General features: G+C 32.7%; 1 protein-coding gene, 1 non-coding gene and 2 pseudogenes across 2 annotated transcripts; 2 read left to right on the top strand and 2 right to left on the bottom strand.

Moving 5' to 3' along the window:
* Window positions 1-236: 236 nt before the first annotated feature.
* Window positions 237-4,214, top strand: LOC120207959 (annotated as a pseudogene).
* Window positions 4,215-6,073: 1,859 nt separating this feature from the next.
* LOC120207926 lies at window positions 6,074-7,129 on the bottom strand. The gene is made up of 2 exons (XM_039207320.1): window positions 7,121-7,129; window positions 6,074-6,569 (listed from the first exon to the last, which is right to left on the bottom strand). Exons 1-2 carry the CDS (start codon window positions 7,127-7,129, stop codon window positions 6,129-6,131), a joined length of 450 nt encoding a protein of 149 aa, XP_039063251.1. The 3' UTR covers window positions 6,074-6,128.
* TRNAR-UCG lies at window positions 6,712-6,785 on the bottom strand. The gene has a single exon. It is a non-coding gene; the product is annotated as a tRNA-Arg (tRNA).
* Window positions 7,130-10,841: 3,712 nt separating the features above from the next.
* LOC120207958 lies at window positions 10,842-12,956 on the top strand (annotated as a pseudogene).
* The last annotated feature ends 4,244 nt before the right edge of the window (window positions 12,957-17,200 follow it).

The raw sequence follows: 17,200 nt of genomic DNA, 5'->3' as shown, positions 1-17,200 counted from the left end.
TGTTCGTTGTTTCCAAAATTTATAGCCCTGCAAATCGATGCACGTTACTTATTATATCAACGTATATGAGTATTAGTCTGAACCGGATAAAACTATTTTAGATCATTTTCCTATTTTGATTCTTCATCTTTTCTTTTTCTCGGTTCCGCCTGGTAGTTTCGCGAAAACCAACTTTACTACATCTAATTATTGTCTTTATAAACACCGAGTTTATATATAAAAACGCATATTCTATACAGTCGTCTTCATTGGTTTGTCGTGTGCAATGATGTCTGTCAGGCGATCTGGTTTTACGATTGCCCTTCTAAAACAGATACCCAAAGTTTTTTTTTCCATCTTGAATCTGTTTTTGAGACCTGTTGTTTGAATATTTCCAGGTAATTTTTTCTTGTTTTATTTTTTTTTCTGCTGTTTTTTCCTTTGTTCTCCACTCAGGAGAACATGGACAATGGATATGTTCTTACACAAACATATTCGTTGAAGTGATTTTATTCTGCGACTGTTGAATCTGATTTAATTGCTTGTCGTATTTACTGTTATTGCATGTTTCTCAAGTTGATCTCTTCACCTATTGTGAATTGGTTTTGAGTCAGAATTTTAGAATAATTTCGTGAAATGATTTTAGATTGTTTGAAGAGCACATGGTTTTAAACATATTGGACTTTGTTTTTATTCTGTCTTATTCACATATATTATTCCTTCATTGATAAAATTCAAGGGCTTGGACACTTGGATTTCAAAGAGGAAGAAAGAGTTTATTGAGCTGTTTGTTCAGCTCAAAGAGCATGGCGGAAGAGTATAGTGTGCCACTGTTAAAGAAGAAGTACTACAAGAACTGCCCTGGATGCAAGGTTGACCAAATGAAGGAATCTCGGCATGGCATCCCATTTCGGGAACTATTTTCCATATGGATTGTTGTGTTATGCACCGGTAAGGATTCGAGTGCGAGTGTCGAATACGAATACACACTTTTCCTTTGATATCCTTCATCTGTATTGGTCCTAATTTCATGCTGTCAAATGTTTGCAGCTCTGCCCATATCATCTCTCTTCCCATTCTTATACTTCATGGTGAGTTAAGACAATTTCTTCTTTATGACTTTTCATCTTTTTGTAAGCATTGTGTTGCTTATTCATGTAGTCTTCGTTGTGTTTTCAGATTAGGGACTTTCACCTTGCAAAAAGAGAGGAAGATATTGGCTCCTATGCTGGTTATGTAGGTGAGCTTATGTTCATTGCTGCATTCTTTTCAATCAAACACATGATCCTAACACAATACTCAAATTCTTTGAAGGCTCTGCATTCATGCTAGGAAGAGCTTTAACATCTGTACTATGGGGAATATTGGGAACTATTTCAGTGTTAGTGAGAATTCCATTAAAGTTCATATTTCAAGTTCCATTAAAGTTCATATTTCAAGTTGACATTTCTAAAGTAATTGTGAAAATTTCTCAAACTTCTCATCACCATTGTATTGCAGAGTTATTTTCAACACTCTCTTTGGCCTTAGTGTAAACTTTTGGATGGCTGTAATTTCAAGATTTCTTCTAGGAAGTATGAATGGCTTACTTGGACCGATAAAGGTTCGTTTCGAACTCGGCATGAAAAGGTTTGAATCTGAATTCTGTTTTTGATCGTTTACGGACAGCTATTTGATTACTTTGTTCACAATATCCAGGCATATGCAGTCGAAATTTTTCAAACAGAATACCAAGCCTTAGCCCTGTCAAGTGTAAGCCATTAGCAACCTTTATATGTTTTGGCTGCGTGGATTTTTACTTCAACATTAACTTAATAAGTACTACGAAATTTCAGGTTAGCACAGCTTGGGGCATAGGATTGATCATTGGCCCTGCATTGGGAGGTTATTTAGCTCAGGTACTTCCATTTAAGGCTTTCAATACAGTGTTATTCCTCGGACTTAAGTTTGAGTGTCGAATACGAATGTGTCTGACAGGGTTATATTCAACTCTAAAGTATTCACTTGAGGTTTTCTAAATTTTGTTATTCAGCCAGCTGAGAAGTATCCGAATATCTTTCCCAAAGGATCATTGTTTGAAAGGTAAGTGAATATATTCTGCTTATGAATCACTGTTAGATTTAAGAACCTTTCATGTTTTGTATTAGCATTTTCTCTGTTAGTGTCTAAATATGTTGACATCCAATTGTTGCAGGTTTCCATATTTCTTACCATGCCTCATCATATCACTCTTTGCCTTGGCAATAACCATCGCTACTTTCTGGCTTCCGGTACGTATTCTAACTGCCCCAATTAATATCCAGACATTAGTACAAGGTTATTATCTTGCAGAAATGGAAATCTTGAAAAACGAACATATCATTTTTATTGCAGGAAACGCTTCACAAACATGAGGAGAAGGATAGATTTCCAGACGACTCATATGATGCTTTGGAAGCTGCAACTCATGATTTCAACACAAAAGAAATAACAGAGAAGGAAGAGGGAAAAGAATCCACTAGCCTCCTGAGAAATTGGCCTCTAATGTCATCTATCATTGTTTACTGTGTTTTCTCCCTTCATGATATGGCTTACTCGGAGGTACTAATCATATTTAACTTGGATTCATACGAATATATCGAAAAACAATCAATCTGATCAGAATATGCTGTTATTCATCTTTGTGCTGCAGATATTTTCGTTATGGGCTGTTAGTCCTAGAAGGTTGGGAGGCTTGAGTTATTCAACCGAGGATGTCGGACAAGTTCTTGCAATCACTGGTATTAATGCCTCTAATGTCACTATCATTGTTACTGTGTTTCTCCCTTCATGATATGGCTTACTCGGAGTACTATCATATTTAACTTGGATTCATACGAATATATCGAAAAACAATCAATCTGATCAGAATATGCTGTTATTCATCTTTGTGCTGCAGATATTTTCGTTATGGGCTGTTATCCTAGAAGGTTGGGAGGCTTGAGTTATTCAACCGAGGATGTCGGACAAGTTCTTGCAATCACTGGTATTAATTTTGATCGTGTTAATACCTGCATAACACCGTCCCTTGATCAACTCAAAGAATGGTATGAATACGCTTAGTAAATACACAGATTAGATTGATAAACTCTTCAACATATACAGGTTTCAGCCTTCTCGTCTTTCAATTTTTCACATATCCGTATGTGGAGAGGATGCTAGGACCTGTATTAGTGGCTCGTATCGCCAGTGTAAGTGCCTGAAACCTTGTAACTTTGCCTTCTGTTTTATCTATTTGTTGGTTTATAATTTTTCCCTAATGGTTACATTATTTGCTACTTGAAGCTCTTAAGCATACCTCTGTTGCAAAGTTATTCTTGCATGGTCTTGATGTCCGGGTTCGCTCTTGGCTTGGCAATAAACTGTGCATCCATCTTGAAGAGCCTTTTTTCAGTATGTGAACCTTTTAGTTAGGCATCTGTTATGCACTTGTCTGCCTTTTGATATCATCAAGTTTTTCCGACATGACTAGGTATCGATCGTAACCGGATTATTCATTCTGCAAAATCAAGCCGTGGTAAGTCTTCACTCCGGATTATTCGTTCTTCTGTAGAATTAGAAGGCACCTCGGCTTAATATGATTTAAAAATGAAAACAAAACAGGAACAACACCAGAGAGGAGCTGCCCAATGGCATAGCCATGACTGCAATGTCTTTTCAAAGCAATCGGTCCTGCAGGAGGTGTGCATTGTAAGTCTCTAGATTTTTCCCCCGTATGGTGCCTCTGCTTCCAGGCCAGTACTCATCGTTCTCGACCTTTTCGTTTTTGGTTCCTATAATAGTTGATTTTCTACTTTTTTTTCCACAGGTTTTCTTGGGCGGAAAAACGTCAGGATGCTTCGTTTCTTCCAGGTATGCTAATCAACATAGTTTTGCGTCGAAACATTTACGGAAATGTCTGGTTAGAATAGAATCGAAGCGAGAGTTGGATGCATGATTTTAGCATAGTATGAGACAAGAACTCTGAATCCTAGTATTGGATTACAGGTATCAGATGTGTTTTCATGTTGAATGTTGTTCAAGCATCGGAATGTTGATGACATTCGAACCATTCCTAGCTCAACCCCGGCGGTAAGAAAAGCGATCGCAATCGTCGTATATTTATCAGAAACAAATGCTTCCAAGGCTTCAAATCATGGCCTACAAAAGATCAAGCTTAATGTATTCTTCTTGTCTTCCGTCAAGCTAATGCTATTCGATTTCTTCATTCTTTTTTCTATTTTTGTCAAATATTTATGTCCGACATATATTTAAAACATAGATATGAAGAAGTAATTATCAAAGCAGAAGTAATTATCAAAAACATGGTTGAAACGAGAGATAAATTCAGCTATTTAAAAATATAGATTGAATCATGTTTTTATATATCAACCAGAACTGTTAAAATAAGCTAAATATATTAATACTTGAATTTAATTTAATATTTTTGTTTTATCCAATCAAATATTTGAAATTGAATTTTGTATGATTGGGTATTTAAGTTTGACATTTTTGTTCAGATTAACAATAAAATTTCATTTATTAGTTCAAATTATATTATTTTAAATTTTTATCCATCCCGATTAAAAAGACGGAAGAGTTTGAAAATCTGTAGAAGACAATTTTTTATTACAAATGTAGTAATTAATAAGAAATATAAATATGAGCACTGCATTGAATAAAAAAAAACCCAGACTAGGAAATCAACATTCTTTTATTAATATAGAGAGATTATATATTCAAGAAACCCTCATTTCACATGAAAATTCAAATATCTTGCGATACTTGCTCTAATCCAAAATTTCTAAAAAGAATAAATTATATTGTTTCTCAATAAAATTTACTCTCTCTCATATTTTTCTCACTGGACTTTGCATATTAAATCATTTTGCTTACTTTGCCATTAACTATTTAATGGCTTTATGACGTGACACGTACATCAAAATGAGATCATTTCGATGAGTAAAATAGGAGAGAAAATAAGTTCAGTGACTCATAGTGTAAGTTACCCTTTTTCCTTCTCTTCCTCATTTTCTCTTCGCCAATCACTACGTCATTTTCATTCTGACCGCGAAGATGGTGGCCATCTGGTCCCAAAATGATATGGGTCAGTTCGTCTCGACCCATTGAGTCTGAATCTGGTGGTTGTTTCACCAAAAAATATACCAATACTCGTGAATTTGGACTGAAACGTTTCAGTTTCCTCACTTTCAATCTCAAATTCATTGACATCGGAGCAAGTTTCGACAAGATGAAGGTCGGATTCGAACTCAAGTTGTCGAGGTAAAGCAACCCATCGCATTTCATCACCATCTACAGCGATCAACGGTAGAATCCGACCACCTTCTTTTTTTAAATTTTAATTATCTTATATTAAATAATAATATAAAAAATTCCATAACGTTAGCTGTTAGGGAGAAAATGATAGAGTGAGCAAAATGATTCGATTGTAAAGTTCAATGAGCAAATTGATAAAATTGAAAATTAGGTTAGGAAAATAGGAGAGAATATAATTCAGTTAGGTAATCTGTAATTTACCCCTTCTAAAAATACCGATCATTTCTTTTGATATTCCAATCATTCCTATGATCGAAGAGATTTTTAATTGGACAAGCAAAACTAGAATTAAAATGAACCATGAAACTAAGTTCGCACGTACCAATTTGAAGGGGGAAATATCAAATTCAAGTATCTGATAAACGAAACTTAATATAATGTACCAAATTGAACCTTATACCAAATTCAGGTACCAAAATATATATCTATCCTTGGAATATTAAGAAGTGTGAAATCAAACTTTTGTTCAGGTCGAATTACTCATCTAAATTTGAAAATTTAGAAGAGTTTGGACAAAAATAATGAACTCCAGGTTGGACAAAAATGGGAACCGAACTTCGAGTTTAACATTCAAAACTTGAACACAAAATCTAACTTAATTGACAAATCTATCCTCCAATGTCTAACTTCGAATGGCCATTAATGGTTGAACCTAATTCACAAACCTACAAACCTACCTTCCTAAATCTCAATTTGTTTTCTTCCTTTTGATAATTCGGAGAGTTCAAATTTTCGACACGACAAGAAATAAAGGTAGAAAAATCAAACCCAAGGAAAACTGAGAATTGATATACAATTGCAGATACAAAAATTTATCAAAGAAGAGTAATGAGAACGAAAACAAGAAGAGCGGCAATGAAAGAGTACTTGAGAGCAGCTAAAAGGATAGCCCCTGAGATCAAAAACAACTGCCACAGAACCTGAACACTTGCCCACGATAGCAGACCCGTCAATACAAGAGCTACGATGTTATCAGGATCGGGATCCAGCAAATCACCCAGCCTGAAATTAAAAATGGACCGCCGATCGTCCTTCGAATCCCCACCGTCACTTGCCTGTTCTTCTGGTTTCTTGTTGGGTTGTTTGGTTAAATCATCGTCGTTGTTTCCATTTTGTGCAAAGAAAATGAATCGTGAAGGTGAAGGGTATTTTGGGGATGTGGATTTGGGGTTTGGGGAATAAAGAAGAACATCTGGGGGTGAAGTGTAGATTTGGAGAAGTTGAGGGGATTTGGGGATGTAAGCAAGAAACGAACCCTAACATTTCCCTTACCATAATTTATTTTCCCTAAATTTTAATTTTGCAGGGTTTTGGGGAGAGAGATAGAAACGAAGCCAAATTATGTGTTAATACAAAAATAAAATAAAAGGCATATTTAAAAAAAATTAACGACACTGCCGACCACAGTGGGAGTCGAACCCACGACCTTTTGATCCGAAGTCAAACGCGCTAATCCACTGCGCTATGCGGTCTGATTGATAAAAAGGGGTAAATGTAAGATAATTAATCATATTAAAAACTGTGCTATACACTCAAGTTGATTGCTTATTGTAATGTAAAAAATTTACAGAGCCAGTTTGTAAGGTTTAAAATATTTTGTAAGTCGTCTGTTAAATATGTGATGTAGTACAGGACATAATTTCTTTTATAACGTATGAAGAAACACACCATTAGTTCATATAAAGATTAATTTCGAAAGTTGTTTTCTTTAGGATTAAGTGTAAAATAAGTGTCAAAACTATACCTATTTTCAGGAATAGGTGCTTACAGTATTTTTTGGCCCGTCGAGGTGCCTAATGTTACAAACGTTACCCATTTAGGTGTCCAAGCCATCAACGACGTTAATTTCTTCCGTTAAGTGACACGTGTCACAATTTTAATAATTTTAAAATTTTGTTTAAAATTTAAAAAATAAAATTATATATTTTGCAAAAAGAAAACACATAAATTTTGAAATAAACCCAAAACTTTGAAAAATCTTCATTTCAACCCCGTTAAGCCGACCACCATCCTTTCCCGTCGACGAAGCTCCAACCGACCTCACCCCCTGACGATCAAAACCCCTATAAAATTATGATCGATCAACGACTAATCGACAATGAATCGATGTTTTATACTCCTCGAACCCTAGGTTGAAAATCGTTATCCCACGCGATGCATACAACTAATCGACAACAAATATGGCATCATATGACTAGGAGGATGCAAGGGACTATGTTGGCGGTGGTGGTAGTGGCCAGAGGGTGGCGGTGGCGGATTAAGTGTAAGATTTAGAGGTTTGGGATTTGGAGGCTATTTTATAATTTAAGAGAAATTAAGTTTTTTTATAAATATAATAATAATTTTAATATTTTTTTAAATTCAAAATACCAAATTGGGACACGTGTCACTTAACGGAGGAAATTAATGTCGTTGAAGGTCCTGTCACCTAAATAGGTAACGTTTGTAACGTTAGACAATTGGATGAGCAAAAAAATAATGTAGGCACCTATTCGTTAAAATAAATATAATTTGGGCATTTATTTTATACTTAATCCTTTTCTTTACGTAGAATATATAACATTTCATTAGAAGAACTGGAAAAAAATATAATATTAAAAAGAAGTTAATTTAGTCATTCTATCAATCAATATATTATTGTTATAGAAATAGTGTACCGCAATTGTCTCCCAATCACCACATAAAATACTAACATATGATGCATAATTGTGGACTGTTACCCTATCAAGAATTAAAACTACTTGTTTTCCCTGAACAAAAATAGTCTCAACAACTTGAAGTATTTTATTTCAAAATTATTACTCTAGCACAAAATTAACCATAAATCCTAAAGATATATTCTCTAAATATTTAAATATTATTAATCACATTTTTTAATAAATCAAACTAATTCGTATATGAACCTGAGATCTCAAGCCTAGACTATCAATATAATTGAATTGGAACAGATGATTAAATATTAATCATATAAAATTAACTCGATTAGATGTTGATTTTGTTTCTTGAAAATCGAAATGAAAATCATAGAAAAGAAGAGAAGGGCCCAACATGAGGGGCGTCAAATCCCGCAACAGCAAGCCAATGAAGAGGCGTCCATACAAAAGAGAGGGAGATGATGATGATGATGATGATGATGATGATGTACAGCTGTGATTGTAGGTCCCATTTCACCTTACTATATTTCCCATTTAGGCAAAGACAAACCCCATGTTATTAATCTTGAACTCAGATTTTCAATTAATAACAACAAACTATTTATCACAAAAATTTGGTGTCCCTACAAATAATATAATTTAGAGTAGAGTTGGAGAAGCCCATGGACTAAGCGATGGAAATCCATGGATTCCCAAGTAGTTTAGGAACTTGTAATGTCACGAAATGAGATTGAAATGACACCACAAATATTTTTTGATTATAATAGAGGCATAACATATAATAAAGGTATTTCTACCGAAAAATCCCTTTGAACCAATAATTATCAGTCAGACACTCTCTATCTTAATATTATCGATTTAATATTTTTTCTGACACGGTGATAATAAAAAGTAGATCGTCAATCGTATTTTCGCAGAATTCTGTCCGAATTGATGTCACTTAAAAAAAAGGCGCGGTGCGAATTTATTATACATCCATTAGGTGGTAGATCGATAATATTAAAGAATAGAGTATCTGACAAATAATTATTAGATTTAAGAGTGGTTTTTCGATAGAAACGCCTATAATAAAATATATTGAGAACTTGTACAATAAATTATATAAACCGGTTTTCACAGTATAGACTAGAGACAGTGACATTACCGGCCCTTGCTCCGGTTTGTTGGCTTTGGTGTGCTTGAGCGCACGTGTCACCCGTCCCGGGTAGAAAATAACTAATGTAAAACTATTTTATTTAAATTTAATTACAAAATATAAATATTATATATTTTATCATCTAAAATATAAAAATGATTGAAAGCTGCTATGAAGATTAACGCATTTAAAAATATTAATGGAAGACAGCGAAACGAATAGTTAGAAAAGAAGAAGTCATCCGTGGATTTTGGTCCGGTAGAATGTTTCTGAGGGAATTGAAATCTGTGAAGGAATTAGAATTTGAAGGAATTAGAATTAGAATCTGAAACCTGTTTGGTTGACAGGAAATTGAATTGGAATCTAATTCCATATTCTGTTTGGTTCGTAGACATGTCAGATGAATTTGATTTCAGTAATATAAAATGACAGAATTGCCCTTCTTATTTTTTTTCTTAATTTTAGTTTGTTTTATAACTTACATGTAACAATATATTATAAAAATATAAAAAATATTAAATTTTCATTTTATTGATTGATTATTCATTTCAATAAATTATAAAAATCATACTAATAAACATCATAAGTTAAAATCATTCCAATTAGGGATGGCCATAGGTCGGATTGGGTCGGGTTTTTGGTCCACCCGACCCGACCCAACCAAAATAAAGTTTCACCCGACCTGAAATAATAATAAAAAATTATTCAATAAAAACAGTGATTTAATTGAAAAAAATATATGTAGAGGGGTATTATTATAATTATTCATAAATATATAAGGTAAAATTATATATATTTTCGGGTCGGGTCGGGTATTTTTCATCCTAAATCCGAACCTGACCCGAATATCACACTTAAAAAAACCTGACCCGAACCCGATTTTTTTTTTTAAAAAAAAACCCAACCCGATCCCTAAATTTTATTAAAAAAATCTAAACCGATCCCTAAATTTTAAAAAAAATCCAACCCAAATACCGAAAGATTGACGAGGGTAGTATGTTCAAATTTCACATTCTCTCATCCAAATGATTTCAATTTCATCATGTTACGGATGAAATTTACTTTCCCTCCATTTATGGAATTAAATTCTTATTTCCTATTTAAAAACTTAAACCAAATATAAAAAATATGATGAAATTAAATTTTAATTCCCCTAATTTGAAGGGTTCAGCAAATCAAACGCTACCTAAGTGTCGGCTATAATTTGAAAGCAATGGCTAGGGCGCCACCATTGCTTGAAGCCATGGTCGTAGGGCCCCAAGTGCCAAAGGTCTTGGATCCCACTACACTTCACATGTCTGGCCATACAACATCAATTTATTGGATATCAATTTTAAATCGTACGAAAAAATTCTTATATACAATCCTTACTACAAATTCTAACATAATACTAAAATCATTGAAAATAAGTTTTAAAAAATAATCATTAAATAATTTTAATGATAAAAAATATTATTCTCTCTAAATATTTCAAGTTTAAATAATTATATTTATGAGATTTGTGTGTATTATCACCCTAAATTATTTTTAAAAAGCAACTAAAAATTTATTTATAGTTTAAAATATGAAAAATGTGGGTTTAATATATAATCGATTACATATAAACTCAACATGTTTGGTCAAAAGACAAAGTTGAAGGACACTGCAACACACGTCATTTGAGTCTTCGTATATCATACGCTCGTGTAATGCTCCGACTACTGCAGAGCTTCATTGGCTCTTAATTACGTTAGCTTTTTGTATTGCAGTTTACTCAGAAAGACGAGAAGAAAAGAAGAAAGAAGCTAAACATAAATTTAGTGACCAAAGTTGCGGTAGACTCGGATCCTGTCCCCCTTCTAATTGGTCCATACAAACTCCTCAGCAATCAAACATTTTGACTCTTATTTCACTCTTCAAGGGAAAGCAAAAAAACCTGATGGAAATGGGTGACCAGTACGGCCTGCCTGATCTCCGGCGGCTTTTAACAAGGAGAACCCATTTTCCCGTATCCCTGCCGCTGCCTTCTGACCCGTACTTTGCTCATAGGATCATGACCCCGTCGGCTCCTTTCCATGATGCAGCCTACATGCTCAGCAATGGGATTGCATTGCCTAGTGGTTTGCATAGGTTTAGCACCAGCTCCACCACTGCTTCAGCTTCTGCTGGTGGTGGTGGTGGTGGAGGTGGTGGATGGAGTATGGGAAGTTTCGACGGCGGAAACAGCCGGTGGCCGAGGCAAGAAACCCTTACTCTTCTTGAGATCAGATCTAGACTTGATTCCATGTTCAAAGAGGCTAACCAGAAAGGAACCTTGTGGGGTGAAGTCTCTAGGTATATATTTATACATATATCATCAGTGCACTAAACTAACTGCAATCTTCTTCTTCTTCTTCTTCTTCTTCTTTCAGTTTTATGATAAATGCTTAATCAAGAAACCCTATTCATCTTTGCCGAGTGAAACCAGTTTGTCTTTCTACTTATACGAAAACTCACACAGAAACAGAAGCTTTCAAACAAATGATTTTGTTCTTCATTTCAAATGGATTTTTATTAAGTTTCTGGTTGAAAGCAACAGAGCTGTGAGTTAACATAGAGATGCAGGTTTTCTTTCTCCTGTTAAAAATAGAAATGAATTTTTTTTCTTGTTTTGCAAACGTGGTGAACCAATGGCTTTCCTTTACTTTCACAAAACAAAAACTTAAAATAATAATAGTGAACCCTAAACCATAATAATTAATTTAATATTTTATCTATAATTTTTAATTAGTTTATATTTAACTTGTTTATCATGATATAGAATAATGGCGGAGGAATATGGATACATGAGAAGTGGGAAGAAATGTAGGGAGAAGTTTGAAAACCTATACAAATACTATAAGAAGACTAAGGGAGGTAAAGCTGGAAGACAAGATGGGAAAAATTACAGGTTCTTTAAACAGCTGGAGGCCATTTGTGGTGAAACAAGCAATCCTAAGTTCAGTCCCAGAAACCAACATTAATGTCCCGAGCAACCCTCAGCAAGAAGAATTCATGCAGGAACAAAAGATAAGTGAGAGCCTCGGTTTCTCCGAATTCGATAATTCGTCGTCCGAGGACGAAGACGATGACCAACTTTCGGCTTTTGCTTTCATGGAGAATCAAAAGAGGGTGGTTAAGAAGGGGTGGAAGACGAAGAAGGTGAAAGACTTTGTGGATTCGCAAATGAAGAAGTTGGTCGATTCACAAGATGTTTGGATGGAGAAAATGTTGAAGATCATTGAAGAGAAAGAGCAAGAAAGATCGTCGAAAGAGGAAGAATGGAGGAGACGAGAGGCTGCTCGTTTCGACACAGAACACGAGCTCTGGGTTCATGAAAGAGCTTGGATTGAAGTTCGAGATGCTGCATTAATGGCGACCGTGAGAAAATTAAGTAAAACCCAGAACGAGATCAACACAAACAGACCGAATGAACATGAAATCTCAACCTTGGAACGAAGATTCCAGGAAAATAATGGGTATTCGAATCAAAACGTGGGAAGAAATAGAAGCGAAAATGATGAGTTCGGGGTATGAACGTGAAACAAACAACACCGAGTGTTACAAGAAGCATAAAGAGGATTATTTTCAGCAGGTTGACTCCATTGATGGTGAAGAAAATAAGAGCGTTTAGAGTGCAAAACATATGGACTCATCATCGTCACTTTCGAGTTCTTACGACATCAATTCATTCCATATTTCTGCAGTAAACCAAGGAAATCAATGGGACAGCTATGGATTGAAGATGATGAGTAAGGGAAAGATTCAGCAAAGTTAGCTCTCTGTCTGTTCTCTTAAATATTGTATTATTAGTAATAATGTATATGAATGAGCTGAAACTAGTCCCTTAAGCAAGTTTCTGGTAGGGGCGGCAACGGGGCGGCAACGGGGCGGGGGGGATGGGTACGGTTTTGTATTACCCAGTCCATTCCCGATATTTGCTGGTACGATTTTAGAGAATCTCATTATATGTTTTTGATGATTCTTTTATCTCCATATCCATCCCTATGAATTTATGCGGGTTTCGATTAATTCCCATCCCAGAAATTATACAAATATTTTTGAAATTCATGCACATAAAACTTGTAAGATATATCAAATGGTTTCAAATTGATCTCTATCTATAATATAAAGGTTTCAAGCGTCAATATTCATTTAATACCCAATGTATATGTACAATCTTAACCATTGCGGTATTAAAATATATATAGTTAGGTTTTCTTATCATATATAAATTTTATTAAAATATATATTAAGGGTATATAGATAAATGATTATAAATATATTTTTAAAATTTTGTAAAATATCGAGGATCCCTACGGATATTTTTTGGGATCTCCACGGTTATTCACATGAGTACGATTCGATTATCCATATGGTTCGGATATAACAATCCTCGACCCCATCCCCATGTAAGCTTCGAGGATAAAACTTTTCACATCCTCATCCCCATGGGTGAAGATTTTGGTTATACCCCATCCCGTTGGTTCGAATCCCCACGGTTTTCGATTTTCCCCCACCCGATTGCCACATCTAATTTCTGGTCTATAGACAGAAAATAATTCGGTTCAGTTTATGATTTTATGTTAGATTGTGAATTTTTATAAGTTAATAAAAAAGTTTAGGGATTTAAAATTTCAAATCTATATTAAAATATATCAAGAAAACATTTGAATTATATAAAAATTTAAAACTTTTTATAAGTTAAATATTATTTTTACATATTTATTAAAATTATAAAATTTCAAAAAAACGAAATCTTATATTTATATAAAGAAAAAAATTTAATTGTATAAATCAATTTTTATAAGTTAAATATTTTTTGGATAACAAATGTGTGATGGCTCAACTAGGGGTGCCAATCGAGAAAAATCGAAAATCGTGGGGATTTAAACCGACGGGGATGGGGAAAGTTTTATCCCCGAAGCTCAAATGGGGATGGGGATTGTTATATCCAAACTGTGGGATATCGAATTGTACCTGTGTGAATAATTGTGGGGATCCCAAAAAATAATCGTAGGGATCTCGATATTTTACAAAAATAACAATGAGAATCCTCAAAAAATATCTGTGAGATTACATGTTGCCACTTTTACATCTCAAATGAACTAAAATTGAAGTTTATATCTTTTCTCATTTAATATACATTGATTTGTTGAGATTGAAAATGATTAAGATTGTATATATACATTAGGAGCTAGATGAATATTAACGTTTGAAACTTTCATATTATAGATAGAAACCAATTTGAGACAATTTGATATATCTTACAAGTTTTAGGTGTTGCATTGATTTAAAAGATGTTTGTTTATTTTTTGTGATGAGAATTAACCGAAACAGCAGAGATCCGTAAGGGATGGGTACGGGGACAAAAAAATCCCCAAAATATATAATGAGGATTCCCCAAAATCGTATCTGCAAGTGTTAGAGACAGAATGAATAATGCAAAACCGTCCCCAACTTGCCCATTGTCACCCCTAAGCTCAACACTTTTAAACACTCTTTACTTGTACATGAAGTTACCTTCATGTTATCTAAAATTTTAAACTTATATTTTACTTGATATATAAAATTTAAGAAGAAAACGAATACACTATATAAATCATTTACTATTCACATAACAAATATTCATTATTAATTTATGCATCCAATATATTACTAATTAAGGATACATGGCCTTCATCTTGAGAAGCATGCCTCTTTAATTGCCCTTCCCATTTGACGTTTGATAAATGATGGCTAGGATGGTTGATATCTAGGGTTTGTCGGGCTTAACAGACCCATTGTACTTGTTGATTCAATTTTCTAAGTTTCTTTTTGGGCCTTTGTTGTACCATGCCATTCTAAATAAAATTTCATTGAAGAAAATAACTACGAGGAATAAATAAACTGATTTTTTTAATTGAAAAATAAAAATAACATAAACATATATGTTTCTCATCCATACGTTATTTGAAAGATGTTGTTTAAATTTTTTTCCACTAATTGATGAATTTAAAAAAATATTTATTATAAATATTAAATATAATAAATAATATTATTTATCATAAAACTTAATATTATTAATTTTAAAATATTAAAATAATTTATTTATTATTAAAATATTATTTTTATAATTTTATTGAAATAAAAATATTGTAAATTATATTAATTATTTATTAAAGTAATAGTGTTATATTATATTTTAAAAATATTAATTATTATATTTTAAATATATTTATTAAAATATTATTATATTATTATATTAATATTAAGTATATAAATTTTATTAGTAATTTATTATATATTATTAAATTAAAAATATATCTTATATTATTATAATATAATTGATTAATTTATTATAATATTAAAAACTAATATATATATTAGAAATATTAATAAATATATTTTAAATATTTTAATAATTAATATTTTGATTAAAATGATATTAAAATTTTATTAATATAAATTCATAAAATAAAATTATTTGAGTATTTATTATTTAAAGTGAAAAGTTCGGAAAATGACTTACGGAAAATCAGACCGTAAGTCATTTTCCAGAAAACACAAAGGAAATTATGTTAACCAACTAGTTTTCCTCCAACCAAACACTGAAAAATGAGGAAAACATTTTCCAAAAACAATTTAAGTGAAACAAACAAACCCTTAATAAAAATGGTGAATTTTGTTCTCCGTTTTTGAAGCATTTTAAAAAAAAAATTTATTATGGTTTCTCAAATCGACAGTTATTTGATTATTGTACTATTTTACTGTTGTTTTCAATTCTTATATTAAATGGTTGTCCCTTGTTCCCATATGTAATGGGGTAAGGAGGATGTAAGATAGTAGGCTGCCCCCAACACTAGGTTGTGAGCAGCTTCCGTAGGAGACCTCCAAATTATGAAATGCCCTCCATAGGACTCGATCCCACGACCTCAATTCTTATATTGATTTTTTTTATATTGATAAGGGCTTGCATCCTAAAGTGTGGGCTTGAATTATGATAAGCTCAATTATTAATGTGTTATTATATTTTATTAATATGTTAATTTTGATTGTATTTATTTTTTGATAAACTACACAGATGACTACTTAACTATAGTTAAAAAATATTTTGACTACTGATATTTCAATTTGATTAATCAAACCACTCAACTATTTAAATGTTTCAATCAAGCCACATGCCGTTAATATTTAACGAAGGAGATGACATGACAGTGAAACCATTGAGCCATGACATCCATTTGATATATTTTGGACAACAAATGGATGTTTTGGCTCAATAGTTCGACTCCTAATACTTCATCCATGAGTCTTGTGTTCAAATCCTCTAACACAATCTTTCTGCATGATTTATTTTCTTTCAAGAGGGTGACACATGTCATGACAAGTGTCACCAACAACACATGACAAGTGTCGCCAACAACACATGACATCTCCTGATTCGAGGGTTAAATTTATTTTGATTTATTAAAATTATGACTAAATTAAAAGAATATATAAATAACATATATCAATTGTGTAATTATACCAAAGTGTTACGTCACCTTCTCCTTCAAATGTTAACGGCGGGCGGGTGGCTTGATTGAAACATTTAAATAGTTGGGTGATTTGATTGATTGAATTGAAACATCAGTGGTCAAAATGATATTTTACCATAGTTGAGTGGTCAGTCGTGTAATTTACCCTTAATTTTTTTACTATTCACGTATATATTTATTTGTATCTTGTATTTTTTTTCTTCAAATTGATTAGTTAATTTTACTACCTTTTCATTGTATGGGTCTATTATTAATATTAACTGTTGATTTTACTTTTTGATGTTTAAAAAATTAATAATAATAATTTATTATGGTAATTCCACTTTAGCTTCTATAGATTTTTCATTTTCAAGATCGTAATTTTCGTTTTACAGATTTTTCATTTACATAATATAACTTTGTTTAATTTTACACAGATTTTAAGATGGTTAAATGATTTAAAATAAAATAATAAGATATTCATTATTTTTTCTTTAATAAATATCTTTTAATTTTTTTTATTAATTTAAGTCGTTCGTTTTCAGTCATTTAATGATTCTAAATATATAAAGCTGAAAAAATTTACATAATATAATTGGATG

This window comes from Hibiscus syriacus, unplaced genomic scaffold, assembly GCF_006381635.1.
Source record: "Hibiscus syriacus cultivar Baekdansim isolate YM2019G1 unplaced genomic scaffold, ASM638163v2 tig00015498_pilon, whole genome shotgun sequence".
NCBI lineage: Eukaryota > Viridiplantae > Streptophyta > Magnoliopsida > Malvales > Malvaceae > Hibiscus > Hibiscus syriacus.
The sequence above is the reverse complement of the archived record's forward strand: the minus strand, read 5'-3'. Positions and strand labels throughout refer to the sequence as shown.